At 59.7% G+C, this 27,081-nt stretch overlaps 1 protein-coding gene across 4 annotated transcripts in view; it reads right to left on the bottom strand.

Moving 5' to 3' along the window:
* Nucleotides 1-17,417, bottom strand: part of PLXNA1 (plexin A1) — a 55,625-nt gene extending 38,208 nt beyond the window's left edge. Inside the window, exons 1-3 of one of the 4 annotated variants that reach the window (XM_001114446.5) lie at nucleotides 17,368-17,417; nucleotides 10,386-11,655; nucleotides 8,646-8,828 (exon numbers count right to left, since the gene is read on the bottom strand). In XM_001114446.5, coding sequence (XP_001114446.3) covers nucleotides 8,646-8,828; nucleotides 10,386-11,636 — 1,434 coding nt within the window. In that variant the 5' untranslated portion in view covers nucleotides 11,637-11,655; nucleotides 17,368-17,417. Of the gene's footprint in view, nucleotides 1-8,645; nucleotides 8,829-10,385; nucleotides 11,656-13,927; nucleotides 14,445-16,819; nucleotides 17,052-17,367 lie in introns of those variants that run through there. The other 3 variants (XM_077993728.1, XM_077993726.1, XM_077993727.1) reach the window with 3 other exon arrangements.
* Nucleotides 17,418-27,081: the final 9,664 nt, after the last annotated feature.

Below are 27,081 nucleotides of genomic sequence, written 5' to 3' on the forward strand. Positions count from 1 at the left end.
CCCTGGAATCCTCCCCCAGCTGTCACCTCCTTGATCTGCAAATCTTTCCCCAAAGACCAACAGAACCTTCCACGACTGGCCCCAACAGCCCGCCCTCCCACCTCCCAGCACAAACCAGGAGCTGGCGCTGTCCATGCATGCTGCCCCATGCTTGAGAGGGCTCTCCCCTTTACCCAAGCGGCTTCAGCAGAGCTAGCAGCCTCCCTGGATATGGTCCTCGGCTGCACCAGGTCCCCACCCACCCCTAGCTGGGAGGACATGGGATGCCCCCACCTACTTCTGCCTGGACTGTCTAAGCCTGGGTCCCTGTCCTATATGCACACAGGTGAGTCGACCCTGGGCTCTGAGCCGAGACCAAAGTGCAGTCCCAAAGCGCTGGGTCCCGAGGCCTCTCCGTGTCCGGGCCAGGCCAGGCATGGCCTTCACTCCTGGACTGAGCACCTCCCACTGCCACGGGGCTCACCTGACCCTCCCCACAGATAGGCCAGGGAGTAGGTCCACCCCTTTGCCCGTAGGACACAGCAGGCAGGGCTCACTGCAGGCCCCAGGCTGGCCCTGCTGGCTGTACCCACTCCCATTACCACCACAGCCCTGGCCAACTGCTGCAGGCGGGCAGCTGAGGGCCCGGCCAGGTCAGCTGTCCGTCCCGCCCAGAGCCAACAAAGGGCCCATTCTCCGGGCTGAGGGCAGGCGGGGGTGCCGGGAGGATGTCTGGGCCACCCAGGCTAAGTGCCAGGGCCGGCACGCGCCCCAGCCGCCAGGAGGCAGGGGGCTGCCCGGCTTGGCCCTGACCTGGCAAGGGGAGTTGCCTGGCTCTGCATTCCCCGTGATGGCAGCCAGGGGCCCGGCCCTTCCCCTGCCTGTGAGGCGGGGATGCACCTGTGGAGCTGCCTCCTGGCTCCAGGGCTGGGAGAAGGACAGGATGAGGTGGGAACAGGCAAAGACCAGGGGCAGCAGCTAGGGAGGTGCCCACGCGTGGAGGCTTCACACGCCTCTCAGCCTTTCTGCAGAGGCGGCTGCCAAACCCGTCCCCAGCCTGAGGGGGTCCCAGGAAGGGCTGCTCGCGGGGCAGGAGCCTCTGCTGCCCTCACTTCTCAGGACCCCCCCGGGGCGCAGAGCCCACCTGCCCCTCCCCTTCCCAGCCAGAACTGCACAGCTGAGATAGGCCCCAGTGAACCCACTCCCGGACCCTCCTCACCCCTCACAGGACTGCCCCTTCCTCCGGCTGTGGACAGGTTCTAGGCCTCCTTCCTGGGTCCCCACCACTCTCAGAAAGGCCAGGAGGAACTGGATACTGGAAAAGCAATTAGTGATTTCCTCTTGGCAGTAACTGGGTAATTAAAACAGGATTTGCAGGAAGCACGAGGGCTGGAATCAGGCTAGACACACCTGTTGGAGGAGAGAGTGTCCCAGGAATCCCACCTCTTCCACCCCAACCCCGAGCACAAAGGGGAGAGCAGAGACTGAGGTCAGGGTCCTGGCAGGTGGAGGACAGTCAGGGCTGCCTTAGACAGGCTCCAGCCTGCCCCAGCAGCAACCCCTCAGCAAGGAGTGGACCTCCCCAACCCCTGGTCTCATCTGCCAACATCCACCTCACAGAGTTGTGTGAGAATTCAGGAGCTCATGGTTTCAAAGGGCATGTCTGCTTGGCCCTGCTGCAGGGCAGATGTGCACAGCTGCCTGGGGAACCTAGCCCCAGCTGGTGAGGCCCCGGCTAGTGGGAACCACCATAGACTGCACCGCCTCAGTCACATACCACTGCCTGGGCTCCAGGCTAACCTGGGGCTTGGTCACAGCCAGACTGTCACCAGCACAGGTCCTGTGGGGACGCAGGCAGCAGGGACCATCTGCCCCAGTGTCTTCTCTCAAACCCACCAGCAGCCTGGTGCCCTCTCTCCTCCATCCTGTGACCTCAATGCCACTTCCAGCTCTGACCCTAGAGCCACCCCATGGTCCTGGGCCCTCAAAGACCCACATCAGCACCTACCCCCACATCCAGCTGGTCCTGCCACCTTCTCTGGTGAAGTGACCCACCACACAAGCACAGTGTGCCCAAGGCAGCCCCTGAAACCCCAGAAGGCACAGTGCGGTTCCCAGAACCCACGGGGGCACCTCTGAGCTTTGGCCCTCCTGTTCCTTGTCCCCAGAACACCCTTCCAGCAGACCATCCAGGCCCCTGGGTTGTTCCAGCCTCCATACCCACTGCGCGCTGGCAGGGCCTCCTACACCATGGTCTCTGCTGTGGTTGGGACCACAGGCCCCATGTGCCTGTGGGGGAAGGTGACTGCCCAGTGTGGATACTCAAGAGGCCACCCCTGCCAGGCTGGCCATGAGCCCGAGCACACATAAGACGAGGCATGGGGAAGCCACTGCTGCCTCCATCTTATCAACGGTGTTGAGGGACCCGTGCCCGGGCTTAGGCCTGACTGGCCAGGGCCCTCCGTGCGTGCCCCATGGGTGGCCCTGCCAGCCGCTGGGAAGCGGAAGGGATACTTATGCACCCTCACGCACCACCAGCTCTAGGACGGCACTCATTATGCCCACAGGGCAAACAGGAGGTTTGTCGCTCCCTACATCCTCATGGCTCGGCCCACAGTGGCCAACCACATCCAGGAGAGGCAGAAAGGGGGTGGCACACGCTCACCAGGAAGCACAGATGTCGACAGGTTACCGTGCATGGCCCCCCAAAGGGGACTGGGACTGCTGGCCTGGGCAGGCAGTGGCAGCACACACTCAGGCCCCACAGAGAGCAGCCACGACAGGCAGCTGGCTCCGTCCCATCCCACCAAGACCACTGGCGGGGGCACAGCAAAGACGGACCCCGTGGCCTGCCCCAGAGCACGTGCTTCGTGCCCGTCAACCCCGCATGCTGCCGGGCACTGCCACAGGCCCCCACCAAGTCCTTCAGCAGCAGCAGAGGCGGTCCCAGAGAGTTAAGGCAGAACAACACAGAGGCTCCACAGCCTGGCTTCCAGGCTGAAACCCAACAGAAATCCATCCTTCTGCCACGGGAATCCACACACAGTCGTGCTTACAACAGGCCTGCAAGGACTGGCAACACCACAGCCATCCAGAGTGGGCAGGATGCACAGGCATGTGTGCCTGAAACACACAACATGAGGACATGGCACGCACCACAGCTGCCCACAGGTAAGGAAGAGTCTTGCCAAACAAAAGATGACGACTCAACCCCAGAGCCCACATAGCAGCACACAGCATTGACGGAGCCGGCCAGGGCGGTCACCCTGGGAAGGGAAGGACCAGGAGGGGCTGCTGGGGATGGTGGGTACCTACGATCTCCCGTGACACACCCCCAATGCACGCTTCCATGTGTGTCACTTCCATGTGGTGTCTGTTACAGGCTGACCATGCAGGGCATGGGACCCTCCTGCAGATTCGGGAGTAGGCTGCATGCTGCAGGCGCAAGGGGCACATCCCCCAAGAATGCCAACAGTGCAGCAGAGGCTGTACCTCGGAATGACTGCAGGCTTCAAGGGCAAGTCACTGAAATCAACTCCCCTCGTCCCTCACTCAACAACACACAAGATGAAACTCAATGGTGGGGGACAGCAGCCTCCCCATGGTGGGGCTGGGGGCTCAGTCCTACCCTGCACCTCCCTTGGGTCAGGGCTGCCTGTGGCCAGCACACTTCTTGTCCCCCTGGCTCCAGCTCTTTCAGGACGGTCTCCTACCACATCACTGGCACAGACCCTGACAGGGAGGCTCACTGCAGACCTGATGAGGCTCAAGCTGCCAACCCCACAGTGGGCACCTGCCACCAACTGCCTTGCACTTGTGTGGGCTGTGAGATGCCACTCAACTTCCAGAACTTATAAATTCCAAAATCTTGCCTGGGGTCCAAGGGGTATGAGGGGAATACAAAGAGGCCTCTAAAGCATGCTGAAAGCTTCTAGAGCAGCAGGGCCTAGGGGGCAGGTGTTCCTTGTCCCCAGGTAGCCTAGGCACACAGCAGGTGCTAAGCTATCTGCAGAGGGGAAGATGGCCGGGTGGAGGACACCTCCAACACTGTGCAGGGCTCCAGAGGCTTCACTCCAGCTCCAGGCCCTGCAGGCCACCATTCCCAAAGCTCATGGATGGCAACTAATGCCACAGGCCTCCTAAGCACTTCAGAGACCCAGCTGCTGCAGGTCCCGCAAAGTGCTGAAGAGTGGTGTGGACCAGGCAAGCTGCAGGAGGTGCCGCAGCATGAGTCCTGAGGGCCCATGAGCACAGGGACAGGGGCCAGCCAGGCCAGGATGCACACAGGGGACTGCAGCTGCAGCCTCCGTGCAGGAACCGCCGCAGGGAGATGCTGTGATGGCTCATCAGGGGCCAGCTCCAGAAGGAACTTGGAGCCCCAAGCCTCCCTGGGGTATGCCCAGACGTATCCAACACCCAGGGAAAGAAACCAAGGCCCCAGAGGATGGGGCTTCACCAGGGCCATGCCCCATAACCCAGGTGGGTGGCTTCCCTGGGCTATTCAGGGCCACAGTGCAGGTCCTGGTGGCCCAAAGGTTAACTTGAGTTGGTCCTGTTATACTCTCTTAAAACGTGGATTCGTTGCCAACATTTAATAATCAAGAGATCTCACACAAAACACAGGTTTCCAGAATCTCTTGAAAAACCGGGTGCCCAGGCAGTTGGGCCTACATTTCCAGAATGGGCAGGCTGGGACTCAGACAGAGGCAGCTCCTTTTGCCTTGCAGCAGCAGCAGGACCAGAGCAGGTTGACCTCGGGTGCCCCTCATCCGGCCCACAGGGCAAGGCTCTCCCCAGCTTCCCTCTGTAGGAGGATGGCACCTGCTCTGCAGGAGGCCGGGGCCTGTGCTCTCCCCTCCCATGGGGGTACTTGGGCTGATGCTACAGGACCTGAACCAGGGGCTGCTCCTGGGAGCTCCTGACACGGCCTGGGGTCCCCAGAGGCCACGAGAGGAGCTGGGAGCAGGGCCCAGGAAGTTCGCTGAGAGAGGCACCCCATGGGGAGACGCTGCCTCTGTGGGGGTGGGGCAGGTGCCAGGCAGGGCTCTGGTGAAAGGAGCGGGACAGGGGCAGGTCTTAAATTAATTGGCTACAATTTTACACAACAGTTTGGCAGGGGCTGGCCTGGGGCCAGCCAAGTCTCTGGAGCTCCCCAGACACTTTTTAAAGTCCGGAAAGGACCGGCCTGGGAAAGACGGGGAGTGGTCAGCCTGGCAGGCCTGCCCCTGGGTCAGGCGTGGGCTGGGGGTCCCCAGGGCCCAGCTCCAGCAGACCAAGTGGAGAGGGCAGGAGGCGGGGCCCTGAGCTCTGAGAGCATAGCTAGGCCAGCTGCCTCAGGGGAAGAGGGGCCCTATGTGAACAGGCAGGAGGGAGCCCCGGGGGCCCGGCCCCTCCCAAGGCCCTGAGGGCAAGAGGGAGGCAGGGCAGCCTGGGGGCGGGGCTCAGCATGGCCCTCCTTACCCTGGCTCTGGACCCTGGACCACAGCCAGCCCCACACACAGGCTGGGTCAGGATGACAAGGAGAGACAAGGAGAAGTGAAGTTCTGCTGCCCCCAGGCCAGGTCAAGAAGAGGCCTGTGTGGCCGGCAGGGAGCAAGCGTCCTTCACAGCGGAGCAAGGCCAGAGGCCTCGCGCTGGAGTCTGCAGGACATAACAGAGCCAAGGCAAGCAGAGTGGGACTCGAACCCAGGCCCCAGGACAAGTGAGGGTAGATCCCCTCCTCCTGGCCCCTCGCTCCAAACCCAGAGCACCCTCTGCCCATGTGGCCTGTGGTGGGAAGTTAGGCTTTGAAGGCCCCACGGTAACTAGGTAGGCAGAGCGGATGGAACAGGCACCCACTCTGAAATGCACCCACAGCAGCAGCGCCCCCAGCCAGGTCCAAGGGCAGAAGCTGGCCAGACAGCCAGGGTCTTGGACTGTAGCACAGGTGGGAGTGGGTGGTGAAGGGCTCCTCAGAGAGGGGGTCACTGAGAAAGGGGCCTAGCTCTCGAGGCTAGCAAAGAACTCTGCCCAGCCTCTTCCAAGGAACCACAGAAAGGGAGGAAAGAGCCAGCAGCCCTGAGCACCTGCCTTGAGCACTCAGTTTCCCCACCTGTAAAACAGATGACAGGCTGCTATGAGGCCTCTGCAGGGTGCTGGCGCACAGTCAGCACTCATCACACACCCCAGGCCACACAAGCCTGCCAGGTCCGCATGGTACGAGGAGACACCAAGGCTCAGAGAGGCTAGACGGCTTGCTCAGGGCCACAAAGTGGGCGGGAGAGGGCTAGAACCCACGCTGACATGCAGCCATTTGCATGACATTGAAGTTCAAAAACCCTGCACGGGACATGCCCAGCTGCTGGACAGTTTGAGAGCAGGTGGATTTGGGTGAAAGAGTACAGGTGACAGGTTCTTCACTGACATGACCGTGTCTGCATCCAGGGGGACAAAGCAGAGGTGTGCCTTTCCTGGGGGGGCCTCCGAACAAACTTCCGACCCAAGTCCCTGATTACAGATTCTGCCAGGCCAGGAACCCTTGGGCACAGCTGACCCTAGATGCTCCCAAAGGGTGCCATCCACTTGCACATGGCCCACGGCACCCAGCCCAGACTTATTTGGGGGTGGAGGGAGGCGGTACACAGGATGGGCGCTGGGAGGCAGGTATGAGCACCTAGAGCCTCTGAGAACGTGGGGCTCTGAGGGGTGGGGGCCCGGCCAGGGTCACCAGGCAGGAAATAGCCATGTCAGGCCCTGAGGATGCAGCCTCCATCTTCCCAGCTGCATCTTCCAGCAGCTGCCCACAAAGCCAGACTCAAGCAGGCACCTGGTCCAGGGAGCAGAGGACAGGCTCCACCCCTGCCTGCCTCCCTGAGAATGGCCCTCCTTAGGACTCGGGGTAGGAAGGGGAAAATTGGGAGAAGGAGTGGGGGCAGGAGGGAGGGGAAGAGTTGGCAGAATCTCATCCCAGAAGCAGCCTCTTCCCATAGATGGGCCCAAGCCCAACTCCGCAGTTCCATGCTCCGTACCTCAGTTTCCCTCTGTGGGACTGGGGTGAGGAGGCAGGGAAACAGGCCAACTGGCACCCAGAGGAACAGCTGTGCGTCCTGCTGCTCCCCCAGCAAAGCTCCGACCTAAACAGTGCCCCTGGGGCACAAAAGAGTGAGTGCTGGGCAGTAGGAACAGGGTAGGGTTAGAGGAACCTGTTCACTGGCTGGATAACAGGCTCTGGGGCGCCCCACGAAATGTCTCTAAGGTGCTGCACTGGGCTTCCACACAGGCAAGGCCCTCTGCCTGGCAAAACCTACCCCAACACCCACCCCATGCGCTCGAGAGCCCTGTGTGCCTCCCAGTGTGAGGAGACGGAGTGCAGGCTGGGAGGACGGAGGCGGGGGACCTCATACCAGAGCCACAGGGCAGCACCCTACATGGGGGCCAAGAGGGAGGTCACAGCAGAGGACCCGACTCAGGGGTCACAGGATTTCCCTCATCAGCCTCAGCCTCATAGCCAATGTGAGCAGAACCAACAGGACCCCAGGGCACCCCCACCCTGGGGGGCCTATAGTCAGCAGCTGGGCCCCCATTGGCCCCAAGACCACCAGCAACCCCCACCCCAGCCCAGAGCCTGAACATCTGGCTCATTTCTCAGAGGGGAAGTTGAGGCTGCAGGGGATCCCCCCCCAGAGATCACAGAGCCAGGGAGGGGCAGGACTCCCCACCATTCCCAGGGCAACTACCATGGCAGAGATGGGAGGCCCCCTTCCCAACACTGGGCACGGGGCTGAGAGCTGCAAGCGCTGGCCAGCCCCCAGCCCAGCCCCACTTGCAGGCCCACATCTGCATTGGCACCAGCCTCTGGTACCTGTTATGCACCCCCAGGGCCCACCACTGCCCACTGGGCTGCTGGGGTGCCCAGGTACCCCCACCCCTCAGTCTCTCTGCGAGCTTCCTCCACACCAGGCCAGCCTGGTGCCCACCCCAGCCCAGGCAGCTCCCCTCAACCCATGCCCTCCAGGAAGCTCTGCACTGCCTCTGTCCAGCCCACCGTTCTGGAGAAGGAAAGGAGAACCCTGAAGACCAGACAGCCATCCCTGCAGCACCCAGCCCTCACCTTGCCACCATGGGGCCAGCCCAGGGCTGCGTGCTAGAGCTCCTCAAGCACCAGCCAAAGACAGGTGGGGGCACTACCCTTGCCCTGCCCTTGGCCCAGTAGAGAGGATGGGGAGAGGCAGGGCCAAGGCCTCCGGCCCAGCAGAGTGCTGAGGCAGCAGACACTGGATCTCCTGGCTGGGGAGCAGGGCCCAGAGGGGAGGGGGCTGCGCAGGCCTGCCTTCACCACCCACACACAGCAGCCTCCCCAGGAGGTCAGCAAGTGCCCTTGGAGAGCCGGCCCCAGCCTCAGCATCCCTGGGCCCCTGCACAGGCTCCTGCGTGGTCTCAAAGTGTCCTAGATTAGCAGGCCCGGGGCCAGTCATGGGCAGAGGCACAGAGGGGAATTGGGGCCCTTCAAGGTCACTGGGCCCAGTGTAGGGCAACATTCCCCCTGCCCTCCATATGTCAGATCTAGCCTCCCACAGCATAGAGCTGCACTGGGCCCGCCACCTGGGACGGCCTCAAGCCTTTGCTCCTGCTCCAGGCAGGGACTGCATTCCAAGCCCCCTCCTCACCCCACCCGACCCAGGCCTGACCTTGCGGATGCGGCCACTTCGCGTGCCGGCAAATACCACAGTGCGGCCCTGGTAGTCATAGGCAGCCACGGCGGTCAGGCCATCATCCTTGTCCACGAACAGGGGCGTCCCCTCAATGGTGACTGTGCCCCCCAGGGGCTGGTTGAAGTCCTGCCCGCAGAAGTCATCGTCGATCTGCAGGGGCTGTGGGAAGGGGCAGAGTGAGAGCCACTCCCTGGGCGCCTTCTCCTGGAGGACTGGGCCTCCCTGGGCAGGGCTGGGAGTGCAGCTGTCTTTCTAGAGAGGTTGGGGGTAGCCCCCAGAGGAGATGTGCAGACAGAGAGGCTTTAAGACAGGAGGAAGCAGGTCACACCTGAAAGGCAAAGGGCGGGCTCCCAGCTAAGAGCGCGAGAAAGCAATCAATAGCTTGAGGTTCTGGAGCAGCTGGGGGCCAGCGTGGAGGGGGTGCTGCTCCACCGCCAGGCCTAAGGAGAGGGCAGGGCAGGCAGGGAAGGGGTGTGGGGAGAAGTGGGGCAGATGGTCCTCGTCTGCAGCGGGTTCGTTGGCAGAGGCCAGGCTGCTCAGGAGGAAGGAGCAGGGGAGGCTGGGTCAGGGCTAGGCCACACGGAATGAACAGGTGGGAGGGGGCAGTGGGAACTGTCCCCAGGGAGGAAAGAGCAGGCCCCAGCCTTGGGGCAGGGCACAAAGACAGAGTGTAGTGGGGCTTCACCCAGGCTCTGCCCCTCCAAGCCTCAGTGTCTTCATCTGCATGGTGCAGAGAAAACACATTCCTTGAAAAGCCAAGGGGAGGGTAGACAACTGCATCTGCTAAGCACACATGGGCCCCGCTTCACACAGGTGGTGAGTGTGAGACGGAAGGGCTGAGGAGCCCTTGCAGTCCCACTCTGCCCTGAGGACAAAACCAGCATCACCCTCAGGTCAGACATGGGAGACTACAGCCAGAGAGGGCCAGGCCTTCCCCTGTACCTGGCCTCGGGGGTCCCAGGCCTGGGCCGAGTCCCAGCCCCTTCACTTTCCACCCTAAGCAAGGCCTGTGCCCTCTGAGCCTGCCCAGGAGTGTGAACAAGACGCTCCCTGAAAGGCAGCAGCATAGAGGCCCAGCCCCAGCTGTGCCTTTGGGACAGGTGCCAGGGGGCTGTGGCTCCCTGGAGTCAGGGTCACTTTCTCTGCAAGGTATGGACTATGGCCTGCACCAGAGCACCATCAGCTCCCACTGCTGGGCAAAGGCAGAGGCCCAGCGGGCAGGTGCCACCAGGGCCATGTGGGGGATGCAAACGCTCCATGGAAATGGTGTCTGGGCTCACCTGACAGGCTCTGGCCCCAGCCTCTCACTTGCTGTGTGACCCATGGCAAGTTACCCCACCTCTCTGATCCTGTAGGATCATTTGTAGGATGGGGACAAGATAGAGCAGGCAAGCACCAGGCACAGGACCAGGCATGTGGCTGGCCCCTGGCTGACCGGGGGCTGTGGACTATGCCAGCAGGGCCTCGTCATCCCATCTTCTGAGGCACCAGAGAGCTTCATGGCTGGAAGCAGCCTTTGGGGCTAGCACCCTGGGTCCAAACCCACTCTCTGGGGGATGGCAAAGGGCAGCCCCACCTAGCTGAGCCTTTGGGACGGCCAAGCCAAAAGCCAGGCCGAGCACGCAGCAGGCACTACTGAGCATGCATCTGACACTGATGCTGTCATCCCTGGAGGGAATGGGGCCGCAGGAGGAGGGGCGCCCCTGCCATACTCACCGAGTTGATGCAGCCCAGCTCCTTGTTGAGCAGCCATGGCAGAGAGAGCTTGCCCTCGCCGCGGTAGCAGGACTGGATGCGCTCCTTAATCTTCTCCTTGATGGCCCTGAGTGTGAACAGGCACAATGCTGACTCCTTGGGCGGCTTCACACGGTTCTTCTGGCCCTGGGCGAACACAGTGAACAGCACATCCTCGTCCTCGGCCAGGCCCAGCTGGCGGGCAAGGGCACGGCCGGGCCGGCTCAGGTAGGCATCCTGCACCAGGCGGTACTCCACACCCGCCTGCTCGCAGCCAATGGGGAACTCGACATACGAGTAGAACTTGGGGTCGTCCACACAGAGCCGCACAATCTTGGAGGTGAAGAAGTGCTCGCCGGCAGCATCAGGTGAGGTCAGCTGTGTGTCCAGCTGCAGCGTGAGGTAGTAGACAAACTGCTCGCTGCGAAAGCTGTACACATAGTAGATGTCAAAGGCCGGAAACTTGGACAGCGTGTCGGACGGGATCTTGAGCTGTGATGATACAAACTCATCCTGGTATACGAAGCCAAACATGTCGGCGTCCTCCTCGTTGGCCATGAGCCGACGGCTGGACAGCGTGGGGAAGTACTCGGACTTGCCATCGATGGGCGTGCCCACGAAGAGCTTGGCCTGGCCCTGGCCCGGCGGCCCGGCAATAAGCACGCCCGCCATGCTGCCCGCCTCCCGCACGCTGGACAGGTAGTGCTCCTTACGGTGGTGTGGCTCGCCCAGCTTGAAGAGATCGTCCAGCCGCAGGAACTGGCAGATACCCTGGGAGGCGCTGCCACAGGCCAGCAGGCGGTTAGCGGCATAGTCCAGCAGCAGCAGCTTGTTGACATTGTCCGTGCTGCCTAGGCCATGGGGGCAGGACTGCACGCTGGGCGGCGGGTAGCACTTCTCGTTGTCCTCCACGGGGCCCGTGACATGGGCCCGCAGCAGCGTCAGGTTCCCCGACAGCTTATAGATGCGGTTCACTGCACCCACATACACCTCGCCTGTCTGCTCGTGCACCACCAGGTGGGTGAGGCCCCAGTCACTGGCCGAGAATGTGCGGAAGGGGGGCTGCGAACCCCCACCTGCCCTGGGCGAGCCTGCCTCAGCCCACATGCCCAGCAGCGGCAGCAGTGACAGCAGCAGCAGTAGCAGGAGAACCTGCGGGCTCCGCGGTGGCAGCGGCATGTCAGGCTGGGGCCTTGGGCCTCGGAGCTCTGGTCCTGCTGGGGTGAGCATCATGGTGCCGGAAGCTTCAGCCCTGGGTAAGGGGCAGGAGAGGGCATGTGAATGCAGGCATGGCCCATCCCATACCATGATCCCCCAGTGTGAGCCCTTCCTGTGGCGGGCGTGCCCACTCCACCTCCAGGAGGCAGGACCTGACCCACCAGGAGGAGCCGGGGCAAACCGGGCACCTCCCTGGTCTGAAGCCCTATAAGCTGTGGGGTGCACCAGGCATCCCCAGGACACCTGGCAAGAGGTCACTCCGTCGGCACCTGTGCCCTGCCATCACTGGTGAAGGCCAGGAACAGGAAGGCAGGTGACAAGGGCCTGAGGAGAGCATCCCTCACCCAGAGCCTCCCTATACCCTGGGGAGCAGGACCCTCCCTACAGCTCTGTACTCCCAGGGTGGGCACCAGCTCCCTGCCTGAGGCTGGTGGGGACATACTCCACCACCATCCCCTACAGAAGCTTGACACAGATGGGCTTTAGTGCTCACTCCCGCCTCCACAGCCCTGCCTCTCCCCTGAACATGCCCTGACAGCCACAGCACAGGCACCACGGAGGACATGGAGGCCCAGGCCACACAGGCAGCAGTTCTCACTGTGGATAGGTGGCAGCCTGGGCTGCTCTCCATGGGACCCCAAGCCCCATGTGGGATGAAGCTTGAGAACTGCAGTCCAGAAGCCAGGCAATGTGTCCCACCCACAGCTCCAGCCCAGCTGATGGGTGCCCTGCCACACAGCCCCTTCCCAGGCCCCCTCGCCCACCCAGCCCTGACTCTCAGCACTCTCTCCAGGCTGTCATTCCTGCCCCCAGCCTCACACCCAACTCCAAGGAAAGAGGAATTCCTTCACAGGGAAGGCCAGCAGGTGCTCCCTGCACTTTACCCCTCCACAGTGACCCCTTCCCAGCCTCAGCACCCCATACCCACCAGACCTGTGTGGCCCCCTCCCACCTTGCTCCACATCGGGCCCTCACTTCCTGGTCACGCTCACTACCAAGGTTCATTGACTCCACCCCAAACTCCACAAAATGCCCACCCCTCCTTCCTGGATTGCCAGGGTACTCAGCTCCCTCCACCCACAACCACCTACAGCCATGTCCCTGTGCAGAGGCTAAGGCCACTCTTCTGACCTGCACAAGAGGTCAGCGCTGCCCAGATCCTGGTGGGAGTCCCCATATCCTGTACTGGCCTCCACTGCCTCTGGAAAAGTCTCACCACCCCGTGCCTAGCAAACTGGCAGCCAGGCAGTGGGCTAAATCTAGATCTTGTTATTCTGTAGGCAGATGACTATGATGGGGACACTCCCTTTTCCTAGCCTCAGTTTCCCCATTTGCAAAAGTGGGATGAAAGCTCTTCTCTCATGGATGAAAGAGGAAAGGGTACACCTGCCCACATAGTCAGCAGTGCCACCCCCTTGGTGCCAGTAGGGCCTGCTGCCCTGGATGTGCCTGATGTGCTGGGGACTCTCATCCACTCCTGGCTGGAGCCGGCCACAGCAAGGCTGAGAGTCCTGAGTCCTGAGTTCAAGCCTTAGCCAGCCAGTTTGCACACACCATCCCAGACACCCTTTGTATGGTCTGGCCCCATTTTACAGATGGGGAAGCTGAGGCCTGAAGATGGATGCCTTCTCCAAGTCTACTGGGGAGCTGGGCACAGTCCCATCAGCCTCTGTGCCTGGTGCCCACATGCAATGTGGAGCTGCCTGCCCCTCCCCCAGGCCTCTGGGACCACTGTCTCCACTCCCCACCCCGCTCAGTCACCCGGTTCTCATCTGCAGCACAGGACTCGTTAAGGGTCTCTGTTACTTATTGCTCCCATTCTCCAGAATGGCTGCCCTGTGAGAGCAAGGCCTGGCTCCAGGTGCTTGCCACTGCATCCTCAAGCCAAACCAGGGGCCCAGGAAGACAATAAATCCCCACGAGTGAGCGAATGAATGAAGGGTATGCGGAGGGCCAGCCAGGCCTGGGTGCGGCAGCCCCCATGCTTCCCCACTCCTGCCTCACTCCCCCTACACACACTGCCCAGTGTGTGCGCAGCACACACCCACTGCTCAGGTGGGAAAACCGAGGCTCTCAGAAGCAAAGAGCTTTGGCTGGAATCCCAGAGCAGGAACTGCAGGGTGCTCCCAGCAGACTACCAGCTGCCTTTGCCGGACAGCTCCCCAAGAACAGCAGGGAGGAGTCCCCACTCCCACCCCCGCCCCAGAACTCAAGGAAGACCCAGGAGCAGGCTCCTCACAGTGGCAGTGGGGCCAGGGCTGGGAGCTGAGCACATGTGAACTCCAAAGAAAACATGAATCACTCACCGTTTATCAGTTCAAAGCAGGCCTGCAATTACCAGGGGCTGGGCTCTCCCCTCCTCTGGGATAATTATACACGTCTTAATGCAATTATGGGCCCTACTTTTTATATTCAACAGGAGGCACCAGGCTAAGAAGCCACCATCCAAACTCCAGCCTGGCCCTGGGCCCACCGCCCCAAGCCCCACCCTCACCCTACTGCCCCAAAAGAGGCTGCTGGGAAGGGACTTGCCTGCGGGCACAGGGCTGCCGGCCAAGAAAGGGGGAGCCCCAAGCCTAGGGCTGGGTCCCTCATGCCCAGCATCTAACAAAGGCCACTGACAATGCTTGGGCTACTTCTTCCACCTTAGGGGTATAAGACGTGGGGCTCAGACTCAAGGTCACCCAACTAGTCCCAGCAGGACAGGGCCCAAATTCTGAGCTTCCAGAGACTGGGCTGGCCAGCCAGCCTGCAGGGCTCAACTCTCACAGGCCTGGGTCTGCCCAGGAAAAAATGCATTCATTCCAAAGCTGGGCCCAGGTGCCAGGTGCCAGCGTGCCAAGGGGCCATGCTGGGGCTGGGAGGGGAGCACCAGCAGATGCTGTACTCTACCGAGGAGCAGAGCTGGCCACTGTGGCCGGGGAAAGTCCTCAAGGGCCTTTCCACCTGCTCTGGGACCAGGTAGCCTGGAAGCTGGTGCAGGTGGGCATTCGTGGTGGGGGTGGGGGGCAGAATAGGAGGAGCAAAGGCCTGGGGTGGGAAACACTGGCTGTGCAAAGAGGGCAGTAAGAATGGCTGTGGCTCTCCGGCATGGCCAAAGCTGTTCTGGGCTGAGGCAGAGCCAGAGCCAGGGCGGGGGAGACTGGACTAGTGCTGGGATGCTGATGGGGCTAGCCAGGGAGAGAGGCGGAGAGAGACCTGGCAGCCGCGGGTAGGAGCCCCAGCCCAGGGGCTCGTCTCCTGGATAGGAGGGGATCGCCGCCTGGTGGAACGCCAAGCCAGCAGTGTCCCCTTTCCTTTCCTGGCCTGGGTGACACCACAGCTCCCTCTCACCCTGAGAAACAAAGGCCCCCAAAGCCCTCCCCACAAGGGAGAGTCCAATCCCCCCAAGTCCTCCTGCACCGGATCCTGCTATGGCTCAGGCAGGTTGGGGTGTGGGGCTGCCATCCTGCCCGGTGGCTCACAGCAGCAGCTGGGGAAAGAGAGCTGCTCCTGGCACCCCGCCTCCCCCACAACGGGGGTCATGGGAGGTGGTCCCAGTGGCCCTGCTCCCCACCAGTCCTAGGGAATCTGGATCTGAAGGCCTTGGAGTCCTGCTCTTGAGAAAAAGTGCCCACCTTTGCGGGCCTTCCCCTGGGGCATCCTCTCCTCCCGGCCAGCTGCTCTAAGCTGCTGTGTGCACGGGGGCCTTTCCTGGGGGCTCAAAACAAGCAGGCAACGACCATGGGGGGCCAGGAGTCCAGCAAAGGGCTGTCTGCTTTGTCCACAGGCACCTCATGTGTCCCCTGCCCCCAGAGCACACACCAAGGCCACAAACCCAGGCCTCTGCCCGTGCTGTCCTCTCTGCCCAAAACGCCCTTCCTGGGCCCCACCGGCACCCCCCAGGAATGGAAGCCTGGCCGTGCAGCGAATCACTGGTTCACACGCCTGCCTCTGGCAGGGGGCTGGTGCTCCTCAAGGGCTGGGCAGCGTCTTGGTGCCCCTGGTGCAGCACCTGGCCTCTGCCGCACACTCCAAACCGCAGGAAGGTGAGGGGACCTGAGGCAAGCTCCTCAAGGGCCCGGGGAGCAGAGACTGCGCCCCATCCCTGCACCGAACCCAAAACCGGCTACGTGTGAAAGGAGGTGGGGCAGCAAGGAGCAGCCCGAGCCAAAGGAGCCGCGCTGAGAGGACAGAGGCTCGACCACGTCCCCTCCCCCGCACACACACCCCTTTCTTTCAAGGGGCGTGGCCCCAGCACCCCACACAGAAGTCGGGGGCAGCTCGCGGCCCGGGGCCGCCCCTCGGAACCCCTCCCCTCCTTTCCAGGGCTGCACCTGGGACCTCACGCCGGCTGAGGGGCCTCCCTGGAGTCCCCACTCCCCCTTCCCCTGGCAGCCGGAATCTGCCCGCCGCCTCCAGCTTCGCCGCACACCAGGCCCGGGACTGTCCAGGAAGCAATCGGAAGCCTCCGGGGGAAGCGGCTGACCCTGGAGAGGCCCCGAGAGGGGGAGGCCGAGGAGGCCCGAGCGGGGCGGCCTCCCAGGCGGCACCCAGAGCCCACTTCCCCGCACCCCGGGCCACAGGGGGCGGTGGCAGCGGTGGTCCCGGGAAGTGGCTCCAACTTCCACCCCGCGCCCCAGGGCTGGCCGGGGGCTTAGCCCGCACGACCTCCTCCGGCCGCCGCGGCCCTGCCGGGCGGCTCCGATCCCAACCCAGGCCTGGCCATCCCGTCCTCGCCCGCGGACGGAGGTCCAAGCCGAGGTCCAGCGGCCGGGCCGGGCCTGGGCACCGCAAGGGCCTCCCCGCGGGGCCGCCGCAAACTTTATCCCCAGCGTCTGCGGAGGGGCAGCGCCCGCCCCCCGCCGCCCCGGATCTGCCGCGGGGCTCGGCGGGCCCGGCCGGGGGGCGGGGGAGGCCGCGGCGCTGAGCCCCGGGCCGCGGTCCCAGCCCCGCCGCACGGGGGTGCGGTCTCTCCGCGTCGGCGCCGCGGCCGCGCCCGGACACACGCGGACGCCTGGGCCGGAGCCGCAGGGACACGCGGGCCGCGGACACGCGCGCCGCAGTCCCCGCGCACACCCCCTGCCTGCCGCCTCACGAGAGGGCCGCCGCCGGAGGCCGCCCCGCGCCCACCCACTGGCCGCCCGGCCCGGGATCCCCGCCCGGTCCGGCCCCCGCCCACCGTCCCGCGCCGCGGGGAAAGTTGCGCCCCGACTCACCCGCCGCCCCGGGGCGCGCCCCGCCGCCGGCCATCGCCGCGCCCAGCCGCCCGCGCCGCCGCCGCCGCCCGCCCCGCCGCGGGGCCGCCGAAGCCGCGCAGGCCGCCCAGGCCGAGGCCGCCGCCGCGCCCGGGCTCCGCTGCGTGGTGGTGCCGCCGATGCCCAGCATGAATGGGGCGCCGAGCGCCGCGCGGCTGCGGACCGGCCTCGCTCTCGCCGCCCGCGGAGCGCCGCGCCGCGCGCATGCGCCGCCCAGAGCCCGGGGGCGGGGCGGGGGCGGGGCCGGCGGCGGCCTCCAGAGGGCGCTCTGCCCCGCGTCGCGCGCCCGCAGGGGCCCACCGCGCGCCTTCAAAGGGCGATACGGCTGCCCGCCTCAACTCTCTGGGTGCCGGGGCCGCGCGAGCAGTTCCGGGAGCCCACCCGCCCTCGAGCGGGGTAGCCCGCGACTCCGGGAACAGGGCCTGGCTCAGTGTGTCCGGGCTAGGAGCATGGCCTCCTTTCACGGGAGGGGAAACTGAGGCTGAAGGAGGCAGTCGCAGTTCCCAGACCTTGCGGGGCCGGGTGTTCCTAGCTCTCGGCCTCGCGCATTCCTCTCTGTCAGATGGGGGGGCACCTGCGCGGGGAGCCCGGGCGCCCCCTGCAGGCCCCAGGCTGGTGGCGCATTCCTGGCTGGGGACGCGGCCCAGGGAGGAAAGTCCCGTGGCAGAGGCGTGGTGAGACGCGAACTCCGGCTGAGCCAGGGGTAGCGGGTCTGGAGGGTGCGAGGGGTGGGGCTGCAGAGTCCAGGGTGACGAGCCGGAGCTGCCCAGGCAATACCCCCAGCCTGCATGGCAAGGCTGAGGGGCAGACACCCAGCACTCGGTGACTGTACTCACAACCGCCACCCGCAGGCGGGAGGCATCCGGGAGGGCGTCCCGGTGGAGGGCAACCAGGCCAAGGGGAAGCCGGCAGCGGGAGCATCAATAACAGAGCAAAAGGGCCAGGAAAACCCGGCTGGGGACTGGGCCTCCATCTGTAGCCTGTGGGGTGCGGTTTTTGCTGTGTGAATCACGTCACCCCTACAGAAGAGGAACCCTCTACAGTTCACATGGTTAGGAGGGAAAGGGAAGGGACTCATACCGGGCCCAGGTGTCCCTCCCAGTCTCACCCTGCTCCTCCCTCCTCAGGAGCAGCCACAACCCTCATTTTTGTGTTCATCTTTAACTGCTTTTCTTTGGGTGTGACCTCTTATATTTGCATCCCAGAATGGGACGCTGTTTGGTTGGCTTGTTTTGGGTATTATGGAAACGGGGTCACTCAGCCTGTGCTGTTTTCTCCGTCTGCTCTGTGTGGTGAGGGGCACAGGGCGGCTGCTCGCAGGCATCGTCCTCGCAGCCTGTTTTGTGGTATTCTGCCGCGTTGGGCGCCTGCTCACCCATTCTCCTGCTGATGGACATGGAATTGTCACCTACCTGGGGCCATGATGACCAAAGCTATGATGAGCATCCTGTGCATGCCTCTCAGTGGGCACCTTTAGATCCAGGGATGGTCTGCAGGGTCATGGGGTAGGATATATCTAGCTTTAAGAGATACAGCAAAACCGTCTTCCCAAGTGAAAGTCCCAGTTTACACTCCCAGCAGCTCAGCAGGAATGTGGAAGGGTCTGGCTGTGCCACATCCTCACCAATACTTGGCACTCTTTAGTTTTGCAAATCTAGTGGCATGAACTGGTTTTTCACTAGGTGGTTTTGCTTGTCTGCTTTTTTTTTCCCCTTTAGAGACAGACAGGGTCTCGCTCTGTCACCCAAGCTGGGGTGTTGTGGTGCAATCAGAGCTCACTGTAACCTCAAGCTCCTAGGCTCAAACCATCCTCCTGCCTCAGCCTCCTGAGTAGCTGCGACTACAGATGGGCACCACCATGTCTGGCTAATTTTTTTTCAACATAGAGATGAGGTCTCTATGTTGCCCAAGCTGGTCTCAAACTCCTGGGTTCCAGTGATCCTCCCACCACAGCCTCTCAAAGTGTTGCGATTAAAGGCATGAGACACAGCACCCAGGCTCATTGAGTCTCACCCTGTCACCCGGACTGGAGTGCAGTGGCTCGATCTCAGCTCGCTGCAACCTCCACCTCCTGGGTTCAAGTGATCCTCCCACCTCAGCTTCCCGAGTAGCTGGGATTACAGGCATGTGCCACCATGCCCAGCTAATTTTTGTTTTGCCATGTTGGCAAGGCTGGTCTCAAACTCAAACTCAAGTGATCTGCCCGCCTCGGCCTCCCAAAATGCTGGGATTACAGGCATGAGCCACCATGCCCAGCCTCATTGTGGTTTTAACTTACATATTCCTGAATGAGGCAGAACATCTTCCTCAAAAGTTATATATATTATTTTATTTACCAAGCACTAATACAGCGCTGGCTCTGCTACCTTCTACAGATGGGTGGGCTGAGGCTGGAGACGTGCCCAAGTTCCCCACTGGGTAGGAGACCAGGCTGGGAGGCTAACCCCAGGAGTCTGGCTCCTCCAGTCTGTGGTCCTGACCCAGCCTCTGGGCTGCACTTCCCCTCCCTTCCCTGGCAAACAAGACCGGAGAGGTTTCTTTCCTCATGGACTGCCGAGACACACATGTGGGCACAGATCCAGCCTCATGGCTAGTGAAGGCAGAGCAAGTCCTGACTGCTCTCTGAGCCTCAATTTCCTCATCTGTGAAATGGACCTGAGAGCTTGCAGAGCTGTGATGAGGGACACAGTGAGTGTGGACGCCATGGCTGACCTCAGGGAATGTTCATCAGCTCTTGTCTGTGCCACCTGTCACCAGCACCAGGGGCTGTCCCTGCTGTCTGCCCGTCCTGCCCTTTTGCCACAAGGAAGACACTCCTCAAGGAGCTTCCTGCTCTGTGTTCAGGGTCTCCCGGGAGAGCCTAGGCCTCTCCTCTGAGGTCCAGCCCCGTGTCTCCAGCTGCATCTGGGGAAGTTCCAGGGCCACTGAACTCTGGGTGGCCAGGACCAAGCTCCTCGTTAACCAGGTACCTCCCCTCTTTTTCCCCGTCTCTGTGAAATGCGCCACATCCCCGAGGTTGCCCTACTGGGAACCTCCATGCTCCCCATGCCCCCTGCATCCCTCAGCCCAGTGGATTCTTCCCAAAAACATATTCCAGAATTTTCCACTTCCCTCCATCCCCATTCTGGACTCCTCAGGAAGGAGCACCTCCTCTCTGCTCTGCCTGCTCTACTTGGTAACACCTTTTTGTCCACTAGCCACACAGCAGCAGCAAGAGCCATCACAGTGAGAATCTGTTCGTGTGACCCTCTCATTACACCCTGGAATCCCTTCTCCCATCATGAGCAACCGTGGATTCCAGGTGGCCTAGGTCTCAGCACCACACAGAAAATTCCAAGGCTTTTAGGAGACCAGAGAGCAGATTCGCTTCCTGTCCCTGGGCTAGGGGAAGATTTCATAAACAAGATGCTAAAAAAATAAATAAAGGAAAATATGAGTCAATTTGACTACATTAAAATTAGTTACTTTTGCTCATTAAAAGTTACAAATAATGAAAATAATGAGAAGTCAGGATCTAGAAAGAGATGGCTTATAACACATCTAATTGTCAAAGGATGTGTATCCTGAATATATAAAGAACTCGCTAGAGTCAACAAGGAAAAGGCTGTGCCCCCACAGGAAGGTGGGGAGAAGACTCCACAGGTGGTTTGTGGGAGACAGAGGCGAGTGCCTCTTGCTAGGGATGGGCTGCATGAGGCAGGCTCTAGAGCCCCTGCGGGTCCCGTCTGGCCCCAGCAGCAGCTGCCCTCTGTTTAGCTCTGAGCTCCTGGTGTGACCTCACTGGGTCCTGACACTGCCCTCTGAGGAGGGACTGCAGCACCCCAAATGCAGATGGAGAAGTTGGAGGTGAGCAACCCAGAGGAGCTGAGATTGGAGCCAGGGTCTGTGGTTTTGGGGCTCCTGACCCCACATCAAATAGAGGGGAAGTGACTCAGCAGGCTGCTGGGCTCTTCCCTCTGGGTTTCCCCTGTTGGTTTAGCTTCTGTTTGCCTTCAGCAGCTCAGAGGGCTGGGGAGTCTGTAGAGTAGTGCAGGAGATTCTTAGGAACATGGTTCCATTTCAGTGGGGTCGGGAGAGGAACCTCTTTTGGCACCTTCCCATGCTCCTGCCCCCAGGGGCAGCTCTGGGGACTGTTCTGCATTTGCATGAGTCAGAGCTTTCTGCTAAAGTACACTCAGGACCTCCTTCCCCTTGAGGCAACCCCACTGCTGCTGGGTGAGGAGGAGATGGGGAGGATCCAGGCACCCCCAGCTCTGGGGGATGGCCCTCAGATCCCTGGCCACTGAGTTCAAAGCTAGTTGTGGGGGACATCTGGATTCCTGCTTGGGCCCACTTTGGAACCTGGCACCACCACTGCCAAATACTCCTAACCCATCCTTGTCTCACTTCTCCTGCTTCTGTCACCTCCTACCTGGAGGACATGGGGACCCTCAGTTGCCAGCTCAGTCCTCCCAACTCTGCTCTCCACACTGTGGTCCACAGGGATCTGATAGAGAGCTGGGGGGACCCTCTGCTCAGACCCTCTAGTGGCATCTTTTAACACATGAAATGCCTCCACACATGTGCACACATACACACGCACATATATTCAAATATACAAACACATACACTCATGCAAGCGCATACACATGAAAGCAGACACACACATTCAAGCACACACTTGCACACACACGTGCGAGCACACAAAGTGCACTCACACATGCAAGTACACATGCACACGCAGGCACACACATGCATATACTCCTAAACATGCAAGCACACACACTCACATGCAAGCACACACATGCACATCCACTCACACATGCAAGAACACACACACTTGGACTTGCTTCCCACCTCTCTCCTTCCCGTGCACACATGCCAGCCTCCCTGTCCCTTGGCACACTGGTTCATCCTCCCCCTTTGTCTGTGGCACTTCCACCCATTCTCCCACTTGGGAGACCCTGGGTGGCCCTCCTCCCTCTGACTTCCCATGTCACCATTTTATTGTCACTGCTCCCTCCCTTGTCCTCCCTGCTCATGGGGTCGGGGCCTTGTGCACTTTGTTGTCACCCTGCCTGTGGCCTGGCATGGAACAGATGCCCCCTGTGCCAGGTCGTGAGTGTGGAGCGCTATGGTCATCTCAGCTCATCCCCACATGCCCTTGTGGGGTCAAACTGTGAGCCTAGGCCCACAGGGAGCCGCTGACAGTAGGTGTGCCGACAAGATGCAGTCACTGTTGCATTCCAGGAAGCCCACTCTGGATGGGTGGAGAGGACATTGGGAGGTAGCATGGATGTGGGGAGACTGCTGACTATTGCAGAGGCCTGAAAAGAGGCGATGCCTAAGGTTGGTGCTCACGGACTCATCCTCCAACTCTGAGGTTTTTTTTTCTGGTCCTCCTCCCCACGCAAGTGGAGAAGGGCTCAGCCCAGCTGCAGGCATGCCAAAGAGAAGGCTCACCCAGCACCATTCTCTGCCCACCCCTGCTGCTGGTTCCAAGTGACAGAAACATGACTGGACTTAGGCTCCAAGAGGCATCTATTGGACTCAAGTGAGCAGCAGCTCAGACCTACAGGATCTTGGGCACAGCAGGGTTCTGCTGGCCGCTGGCTTGGTTCACGCCCACGCAGCCCTTCTGTACCTGGTGGCCTTGGCAGCTCCAAGCTTTTCTTTCCTCATAGGTCTAGGAAAGTTCCCAGAATGAAGCTTCGGTGAACCAGACTGGATCGCATGGCCCCCTTGAACCCGTCACTGTAGCCTGATAGTTGGCTGGGATCAGGGACTTCTCCAGAGTGAGTAGGTGGAATTGGGAAAGTGGTTCCCCAAAGAAAATCCAGGTGCAGGATGCAGGACAGGTCAAACCCACCAGGAGCCACTGCAGCCCCGATGTGCACCTGGACAGCCAGCACAGCCCATCCACTGTCCACCCTCCCCCACATCCAGCTGGGACCAAATGCTCAGCATGCACCAGGCAGGAATCCACGTTTTTACCCGCTGAGCTCCTCTATGAGGTGGGCAGACTGCTGTCCCCCATCTACACATATGGACACAGCAGCAAGTCAGGGGCTGACCTGACCAAGGCCACAGCCAGGTGGTGGCGGGGCCCAGTTTCCAGAGCAAGCAGTGTGGCTCCCCTGTGGGCACTGCAACCCATGCTCAGCCATGTGGTCCAGCGGGTAGTGTGGAGATGCCTGCACTCAGGACCCTGTGGGGCCAACAGGCCACCTTACAGCCGTGTCTCCCTGGTACCCAGTGCTCTCTGCACACTGTGCTGTTGCTCCAAAGACACCTCCACACCAGACCTTTCCTCATGCTGTGCTCCTCGCCAAGAGGGCCCCAACCTGGCCCTTTCCTCGTTCTTTATTTTTATTTTATTTTATTTTATTTTATTTTATTTTATTTTTTCTTTTGTAGAGATGGGGGGGTCTCCCTATCTTGGCCAGGCTGGTCTCGAACTCTTGGACTCAAGTGATTCTCCTGCCTCAGCCTCCCAAAGTGCTGGGATTAAGACGTAAGCCACTGTGCGTGGCCACCATTCATTTTTCAAGGCCCAAGCTCCTTCTTCCCTCCTCCAGGAAGCCTCTCTGCAGTCCCCACCCCACCCCAGGAGCCCTCCTTGGCTTCCTTTCCCTTTGACCACTCTGGGCTCAGGTCTGTCACCACCCCACTCCCAGCCTAGAGACAAAATCAGGTCAACGTCAATACTTTATTGCACAAAAGACAGAGTAGCAGAGTCCCTCCCCCTGTCCCCTACCTGCCCACACACATGCAAACAATCACTGGAGCACTGGGGGGACTTGACACTGCCTCCTCCTGGGGCTGCAAACTCCGATGACTTCAGCGGCCAAGTGGTTGATGGAGGTAAATAGTGAGACAGGCTGAATGCCAGAGCAGGCGAGGGCTGCAGCAGCAGTGAGCAGTGGAATGCATGCACATGTTATTGGGAGAGTGTGGAGTGAACAAGACCTTTCAGTGTGAATATCCCAGCCAGCAGGCCTCCAGTTTGCAGTCCCTGGCTCAGTCCAGTTCCTACCACTCCCAGAATGCTGCTTGTCACCCTGGGGGGGTCACAGGTCACCAAAGATGTCCCCAAGTATGGGAGCCCTCTCCAGGACCACAGCCTCTGGAAAAGCCATCCCTGGCACCCTCTTTATAAGGCCTAGCAGCCCTTGCTCCTCACTGACCTGCCAAGAAGCAGGGCAGCAAGAGATCAGCCTCCTGCTTCCCTGGAGATGAGGGAAGCAGCCCGTTTTCTCATTGTGCTAAAAACACCTGGGCTAAAGTGGGGAAGCTGGGTTTCCCTCCCCCTTTCCTGATGTAATGGGACAGCACCCCTCTTTGTCTACCATATGGGGTCAGGAGAGGCCAGCTGTGAAACAGAAGATTGAAATGTAATCCAGGGTCTCAACATACAATACCCCAAACTTTCAAGATCCAATAAAAAAAATCACCTGTCATAGCAAGAACCAGAGAAATGTCAACTGTACCAGAAAATACAATCAGCATACACCAATACTGGTATATGTTGAACAGGAAGGACTATCAGGATTATCTGATGAGGCTTTTAAAGCAGCCATCATAAAGGTGCTTTGATGAGCAATTATGAACATGCTTGAAACAAATGAAAATAAAGAATGTCTCAGCAAGGAAACAGAAGTTATAAATAGAACCAAATGGGCATTTTAGAATTTTTAAAACACATACAATAATCAGAATAAAAACTTAATGGATAACTCCAAAGCAGAACAGAGGGTCAAAGGAAAGATGTAGTGAACCTGGAGATAGAGCAATAGAAACCACCAAGTCTGAAACCGAGAGAAAATAGACTAGGGGTGGGAGAAGAGTTATCTGAGAGATAACAAAAGATCTAACATTCATGTCATCTAATTGCCAGGAGGAGAAGAGAAAGAGGACAAAGCTGAAAAAATATTGAAGAAGTAATCTCCTAAACTTGGCAAAAGACATAAATGTAAGGATTCAAGAAGCTGAATGAACTCCAAACATTATAAATCCAAAGGAATCCCCACCAAGACATATCACAGTCAGACTTCCAAAAGCTAAACAACAATGACAAACCCCAATTTTGAAAGCCACCACATAACCACCTTCCAAACAACATGGATTTCTCATCAGAAAGCACGGAGGCAAGAAATAAGTGGAGCATTTTTAAGTGCCGTAAGAAAAGAGCTGTCAACCATAAATTCTATACCCAGTGAAACTATCCCTCAGGAATGAGGGGGAATCAAGACCTTTTCAGGTGAAGGACAAAGTTTGTTGCCAGCAAACCTGCTATGAAAGGAGGGCCAAAGGAATTTCTTCTCATGGAAAGAAAGTGATAATGGAGGAATCTTGAGACATCAGGAAGAAAGCACAATGGAAAGAACAAAACTATGGGTAAATAAAACGGACCCCTTCTCTGAAGGTTTCTAAGTTACATTTGATGGTTGAAGCAAAAATTATAGCATTGTTGAATGTCTCAATGTATGTAGAAAAAATATTTAAGATAATTATATTATAAGTGGAAGAGGAAAAGGGACACAAAGACAGGTAAGCTTTCTACACGTCACTTGAAATGGTAAAATGTTGATGGCAGTAGACCGTGATAAGTACATATGTATAATGCAATATGGCAGCCACTAGAAATCTATACAAAGATATACACTAAAAGCACTGTACATAAACCAAAATAGATGCTTAAATATGTCTAAGTAACACACGGCAAGGCAGAAAAAAGAAAATAGAGAAACACCACCAACAACAAACACAGGAACAAACAAAGCAACAAATAAAACAGCAGACTGAAGCTATATCAGTAATTACAGAAAATGTAAATGGCATAATTCCATTTATATAACATTTTTGAAATAACAAAATCACAGAGATTGAGAGGAGATTGGTGACTGCCAGGTGCTGGGGTGGTGGGGTGATTGTCACTGTGAAGGGGAGTACCAGGGGGTCTCCGTGGAGAGGGAACAGTTCTGTATCCTGGTTACACAGACAGGAACATGGATCTCCATGTGTGATAAAGTGACACAGGGCTTGACACCCTTGTCACACCAGTGCCAATGTCCCTTTTCTGATGTGTGGTGGTTATGTAGAATGTGACCATTGGGGGAGATTGGGTGAAGGGTACACAGGCTTCTCTCTCTACTCTTTCCAACTTCCTGTGAATCTGTAATTGTTACAGATTATCATTATTTCAACATAAAAAAGTTTAAAAAATACCTTTGCTGTTGCTCTTACACCAGCATCAACTCCACTGTTGGCATTTCCTCTTGGGCAGAACCAGCGCCCTGTGCACCCCCACAGAGCTCACCGGCCAGCAGGCCTCTGGGGGCCATACCCAGCAGAGGCCATCACAGCAATCCTGGGCCGGGCTGCCTGGCCCCAGCTCCCAGAGCCATCTCCTCCTTCTCCAGGCCTCAGAGCTCATATCGCCTCTTCAGAGGAGCCCCCGATTCCCTGATGGAAAATGCACCCCAGTCCCATTCAATCAACTGATAGTCTCTGGTTCATTCAGCTGCTTATTATCCAGCCCCACAAACAGCAGCTTGGCAAGCCAGGGAGCCCATCTTCTCAGGGGCACAGAGTCTGGTGCCAGGCAAAGCATCCATCAGGGGCTGTGGGGGTACAGTCGCTATCAGTTGCGGCAGCATCACAAGTCACCCTAAAATGTAGTGGCTTCGGCCAGTAGCTGCCTTTCTCTCTCGTGGTCTCTGCGGGGAATTCAGAGAGGACAGTGGGAAAGGCTGGTCTCTGTCCCAGTGTCTGAGGCCTCAGTTGGGACTTGCACAGGCTGCAGCTCCTCACCTATCTGGCAAGACTTCCCTGGGGCAGGGCTCTTTGGCAGCTCTGTCTAGCTCTGTGGGGCCTTTCCACAGCCTCTGCAGCATGATGGCTTCAGGGCAGCCGGCCTTCTTATGTGTCCATGCACAGCTCCCATCCAGGGGGGCAGGGAGAGGGAAGGCAGAGGAGGAGAAGTGGGGGTTTGGAGCTCAGAAGCCTGCAGGGCACCACCGCTGGGCTATGCTGCATCAGGCAGATTGGTGACAAGCCCCATGGCTCTCCAGGGAACAGAGCACAGCCCCCACCTCTGGCAGGGGTGTCAGGCCCACTGTGCATTGCAAAGCCCTGCAGGATGGGTGTGCAGGGGAGGCAGTCTTTGGAAAACACAATCTGCCACCTGGCCAGCAACAGGCTGGCCTCCAGGGGCCTGAGCTGCTAGCCTTGGATTCCAGCCC

This window comes from Macaca mulatta, chromosome 2 (assembly GCF_049350105.2).
Source record: "Macaca mulatta isolate MMU2019108-1 chromosome 2, T2T-MMU8v2.0, whole genome shotgun sequence".
Taxonomy (NCBI): domain Eukaryota; kingdom Metazoa; phylum Chordata; class Mammalia; order Primates; family Cercopithecidae; genus Macaca; species Macaca mulatta.